Below are 6271 nucleotides of genomic sequence, written 5' to 3' on the forward strand. Positions count from 1 at the left end.
GAGGAGGGACTTGGCTTATTCCAGGCAGATGTCGTTTCAATTGGCGGTCCAGTTCTTGTTTGTTGCATTCTAAGTCGTAGTCATAGCCTGTTGCATCCAGATTGTTAATCAGCTCTTGTTTTCTTAGACCTTAAAATGGTGCAGTCCCTCCCCTTGCCCCAGCTGGAAGAGTTGTCACGATCATTCGCCTTTCTTCCAGGGACCTGACGTCTAGGCGGAAACAATACCCCAGGATGCCGGGCCCAGGCCCGTGAAGCGATCTATGGGGGCACCGCAGCCTGCCGAGCAGCCGTATGTCCCCTGATGCTGCTCTCCCATCTCCACCCACTGTGCCGGGTTATCTCCGGTAAAGAAACGAATGACATCGGTCAGGTTTACATCTTTGTATCCTGCCTTCTCCATCGTTACAATGTCTGCCCTCTCGGATTGTGCATACTTTAGTTGTTCTGCGAATATGGATCTGCACCTGGCCAGCAGGAATACTTCTGGTTACTCCACTATGCTTTGCACATTCATCGACTTACCCTTCTCCCTGATCTCCTCTGATGTATAGTAAATGGCAGGGTCAAACAGCGCATGGACAGTGACGACCAGGTTTATTAACCCTATTCAGAAAGGGGGGGCGGGGGGCTTTTGAGGCCCGCGCTAACTTCGATGTCCTATAACGCCAGAACGCCTTACGCTAAAGCCACCAAATTTGGTGAGTTTTCCTAAAATATTGTTGGCAACAATTTTGCGAAGTTTGACAAATTTTCAATTTTTTCGTGTTGCCATGGCAACCGTTTGCTGACAGGCAGTTTTGCCAAAAATCACTATTTTTGGTTCTAACAATGTATTTTTCACATTTATTTGCTATATTACTGCTATTTTGTTACATAAATAAAATCTTATATTATTAAGCATATCTTTCATAATTACATATGCATAAATTATGCTAATTTGATGACGTCATCAGCCCAAAATCCAAGATGGCGGACCGTATGGCCAGATCAATAATAACAAGCTTATTTTCCCTTAAAGTTTGTAACTACCTGGTATTTTTTCATCAAAAAGCATATAAATGAATGAATTTAGTCTATTTCCATTGCCCTTTTTGATTATTTGTTGCAAAGAAAGAAGTTTTAAAAATTCAAGGTGGTGGATATAATATGGCGGAGCCTATCTCGTATCTTAGATGTTCATGACGTCATTTTATGACGTCATCGATGTTGCTATTGGCAATACAAGTCGTTATAAACATTATTTTTCTGTTATCTGCACTTATTGTTACATTTTTGTGGTATAACTTGAAGTTTTCTGAGAATTCCCTTTTTTCATGGGTACGGCCAATATAATCAAATTGATGACGTCTAAATTACGTCAACGTAACGTCAAACGTCAATTACTTGTCAGATATTATGTCGATATAATGTCCTAAAAATTTGGTGGCCTTACGGCACGTTGTTCGAGAGTTAGAGGACTTAGAAGTGGAGGGCCTCAAAAGCCCCCCCCCCCCCCCGGTCCAGGGATGACCAAAAAAGCCCGGTCTGAATAGGGTTAACGTGCTGTGGTCGCGCCACTGGATAGAAATACCTTGCGGTAGTGATCTTGGGAAGCTTGTCTTGTTTCCTCGAATGTCGGACTTTTGTCATCCTCGTTTAAGGATTTTAGCATTTTGGTGACTGGCTTTTCATCCACCTCTTTACACTTTGGCTGTGGTCTGACAAGGCCGTGGTATACATGCTTCTGTAGCAGTCTGAACGTTTCGGATTCAACTTCAGACCTGCCCAACAGAAACACGAAAACACCTCATTCAGCACTCGCAAGTGACCCTCAAACGTTGTTGTAAACACGAGTACATCATTAAAATATGCCAGGCAAAACGGCGGTGGCATGGTGGTCAGTGTTTTTCTCGCCGGGTGAGTCAGGCAACATGGCCAAATGACCATGGGACGGCGTTAAGACGGGGTCTGGCAGCTCGAAAGCGGTATTCCACTTCTGACACCAAGTGTTAGGTATAAATGACCACACAAAGACGCCCCTGAGTCTTAGGACAACCTAACAAAAACTGCCCATCTATTTGAAAGACCTAAAACTTATTTCTTTGAACAAGAATAGATAAGTTGACTATGATTGATTACGTGCTAGAGCGGGCGGTCACCGCACGCGAGAGAAGGGCTCCATGGCCAGGACACGATCGTTACTAGGTAAACAAATTCAAGTAAATACGCAACAACGGCTACACTCCAACACATAACGTTACAATACATTATATTCGTAGAGTTTGAACCTTTTCGTGGGAAATCCTCACGACTTACAACGCAATGCCAAAGAATAATTCTGAAGCAAGATACAAATATAGGTAGCCTTAAAGACGCAAAAGTGTCACCTGCAGCATTCTGTGGAAATCATTGCCCAGAAAACATCGGCTGTGGTACGCTTGCAGGTGTACATTGAATTTCTCTAGAGCAGGTTTCAGGCTGCTGACGAGAGGCCCTTTCAAGCGTTGTGTTTGAAGCGACTTTCAAAACCTTTTTTATGTTTCTCTTACTAGGCTGGATGGCCGTGTTTTCGTACATTAACCCTTGCACTATTCTACCGAGGGTGTCTATTTGGCTGCCAAAGCACGTCCTATCCAGTGGCTGTAAAAAGTGAGATGTGTGGGGAGGAAGGCCTAGTAGGGTATTGTTTCCCACGTTATCTTTATGTAAATATGTATTAGCCCCAAATAACTCACTTAAGTCACTCAATTCAAACGTAGTTCTACACCTAGAAATTTACGTATCTATAAATTACATAATTTTATATAAAGTAGATATAAATTTGAATTAACATGATAACTCAATCATTTTTTTCATTCTCTCCATCGGCTTATTTTCCATGTGAATCCAGAAATCATGTACTGCTGGCACGCAATACATTCTGGTTCTGTATACTACAGAATGTAGTCTGACACACACATTCCAGATTCTTTAAATGGCATAGCAAGTTGATCTTTCGATAATTATTTCCTGATAGTAGAATATTGGATGCCAACAGAATTTTGCCAGCGTGCAGGCCAAACTTAGATCTGGGCTGCGTTTTTTTAGTCCTTGTGGCCACAATCGCCGAGTTTCAGTAACGGAAGAAAAAACAAAAGATTTTAAAGCAACCATTGCAGAATATTTAAATATCAGAGTCGGTTGTTTAAGATCAGCAATTAGAAACAGTCATAGTCATATTCTTGCCACGGGTGCCAATATGATGTTTATACATCTACAGCACAGGTCTTTGCAGCTTTAGATTTTTCAGATTCCTCTTCATGTATTTTTTTTTGCGTTTAACTCTTCTCCTGGTTGAGCTATAGTCGTTGTCAGTAGCTAGGCTCTGCAGTTTCCGACCAAGACGATATGATGTCTTGAAATCGAGTAGTACTGTCAGTTGTAGCAAGACCTCTCATGAAAAGGCATGGGTGTGAATTCTCACCTATGGGCCTACCAAGAATGAAATGGTTCCTGCAGATTCTTGTATTGTTAGATATATTTAAAATATTTTCTGTTTATTAATCTTTCTGTTTATCAATCCTTCATTTTGGGAGTATCTATATCATGAGTACACTTGTTCATAATTCAGTGAGTGGTTGTCAACTATTACATGAAAGAAAACTATCTTTCATTCCAGCTACCATGTTTTGTTTATAGAGAAGAAAAAATCATCTTTCAAATGAAATAGATTTCAAGGTTCTTAAAAAAAGATGTCGTCACAAATGAAAAATTAACTTTCACTTGCTCCCAAAAAATTATTGTCTGCTCGTGTTCAGAGTAGGACATTGAAAATTGTGTGAGGTAATTGTCATTGTTACCACCTTGGAACTAGTGTCAATATTATGTGAAAGTTAGCGTACCGCTTTCTTCTTGTCTTTACGATAGTTATTCATCTGTTTTGCATTTTTGTCTTTTCCCTGGTGACACCAGTAGACTTTTGTTGCAGCAAGCTGGAAAGGCATACCATCATACTGCACACCTTTCAGCTGCCAGTACGTCCTCTTCTTAGAGAAAGGCATCTAGCGGTGTCTTAATGGGATGTTTGGAACCCTGGATTTCACAATGACCTCTTGTTTTCCATGGTACAGTGCTCCACTTACTGCGTGAAAATGTTTTGTGATTTGACGTCAAAACCCTAACTTTTCGTTTGTGCGATCGACTAGGTTGTTGATTTCTGAGTATTTCCAAACGGAGTTTGTATAGAGTGTGGTATTTTATTGTACAACTGCTAGGTCATTGTGAGTTTTAACAATTGAATGATAGTTTTTTAGCGAAGAATTGCAACTGTGACGCTATTAATGATTATAAAACTCGACATACAAATAGATGTAAAATTAATATCTCAAAATACAAAGCTAGCTAAAAAAAGGAATGGAACTCTATCAGATCTTCAGCAAGAGTGATAGGTAGCCAGCTCCACAAGGCACTTGACTTAGAGTCATTAAAGGCACAGAAGGAGTACTTTGATCGTGCAGTCAAGAAAGCCGGCAACACGCCTTCCTTTTCTGAAGAACAGGAGAGAGCAATGGCTCATGGGGTTGAACATGAAATAGATGCAGCAGCAACTTTGGCCACAAAGATTCTTCCAGCGCCAACATTGACAAGGGGACGCAATAGTGAATCATAGGAGCCGATGCAACTTGATTGGAAGAGGCGTTTATTCCATGATGTGTTCACTCAATCCAAGGAGCTCCTTGCTCAATCGCAGCCATGATAGAAGAGACCGAAGAGGATCATGGGATCCCTGACAGTGAAGGCAGTGACGTCACTAACTCATCAACATAACCCAATGGCGTGATTTCTCTTTATCTTCTTATTTCTCTTTCTCCTTTTTACAAAACTATCGTGTGCTAAAAATTGGGAAGAACAATAAATGCAATGTCTAAAAAAATCAAAGCCTGTTGTCTACTTTTCGTAATGAATGGTACAAATACTAAAAATCTGCAAGGTGTGCATTAACAATAGTGAAGTCCATGAAATAATCCCCTTAACAATACTTGGGAAATCTAGATCTAATGAAAAGACAGATATAACATTACAATGTACGTGAAGAAGAGTGTTGACTAATGAGGTAAGGTTTGTTAAACACAATATGAAAGATAACATGTAACATCAGATTGTGAATACATTACGGACAAATGAAGATAACAGTTGAACTGAAATAGATTGTCAATGTTTTTCTGTGAGATAATGTCTAGCTACCATAAAGGGAAAATACAATATCGATTATCTGCAGAAGAAAGAGAAAAAAAAAATACTGGTAAAGCAGAGTTCTGTTTGGGCAAAGTTCGTGACTGTCAAAGTTCTGTGACTCTCTTGGCCGGAGGTGTTAACAGTTACAGTTCGGCGTGAGCGATGTTCTTCTCGGCTGGAGCATAAGGTGCCTCTTGGCTGGTATACAGTTCAGCGGTGATCAGAAGAAGTTTGTAGAGCGGAGTTCGTGGGGGAAAGTCCGTGGGCGGTCCGCGTCAAATCGGGTAGAACGTTACGTTGAAGCAAGGAGCTTTTATCTCCTTGGTTGAAGGTTGAACGAAAGAAACATGGCGGTTGGTGAATTTTGACGTTGTACTCACACGGCCGGGGGACACTGGGAAGATGCGGGGTTTTGCCGGATAGGTAAGCCGAGTACTACTCCCTGCGACTTCTATGAGTCCTCTGGGGGTTGTTCAGCGAAGCTGGCACAGGGATGAGGTGTAGACACGCATAACTTCCGACCAAGGGCTCCGCTGGGGAGCTAAGACCAGATCCCCTCCTGCACAAGTGATGGCGCCATTGTTGACCTACATCCTCATTTGCTAGTGGCTTCCCGTCCACTCAGAGTGCGATCTCCCCTGCTCAAAGTTCGGGTTTGGGCCTGGGTATCGTTTCCCAGCCGCTGCACACCACGCCAACATTGACAAGGGGACGCTATAGTGAATCATAGGAGCCGATGCAACTTGATTGGAAGAGGCGTTTATTCCATGATGTGTTCACTCAATCCAAGGAGCTCCTTGCTCAATCGCAGCCATGATAGAAGAGACCGAAGAGGATCATGGGATCCCTGACAGTGAAGGCAGTGACGTCACTAACTCATCAACATAACCCAATGGCGCAGCACTCGAACCCAACTTGCTTGTGTATGAAGAAGGCTGTATCATCATGAAGCAGGATGAGAAACCGTTTCTAGTTTTTTTGCCAAGACAGAGCCTTAGAGCCTCACAGAACTGTACAGTGAGTGCTGTTGAGATCAAGTGTCCATATACAGCAGATGTACATGACAATCGTATTGA

The 6271-nt window shown here is 41.9% G+C and overlaps 1 protein-coding gene across 1 annotated transcript in view; it reads right to left on the bottom strand.

Annotated features, from left to right (window-relative positions):
* Positions 1-210: 210 nt before the first annotated feature.
* The window catches only part of LOC118427023 (zinc finger protein 211-like), an 8244-nt gene continuing 2183 nt past the window's right edge, over positions 211-6271 (bottom strand). The window contains exon 2 of the mRNA XM_035836661.1: positions 211-466. Within this exon, the coding sequence (XP_035692554.1) occupies positions 211-466 (256 nt within the window). The remainder of the gene's footprint in view (positions 467-6271) is intronic.

Source organism: Branchiostoma floridae, chromosome 12 (assembly GCF_000003815.2).
Source record: "Branchiostoma floridae strain S238N-H82 chromosome 12, Bfl_VNyyK, whole genome shotgun sequence".
In the NCBI taxonomy this organism is placed as follows: Eukaryota; Metazoa; Chordata; class Leptocardii; order Amphioxiformes; family Branchiostomatidae; genus Branchiostoma; species Branchiostoma floridae.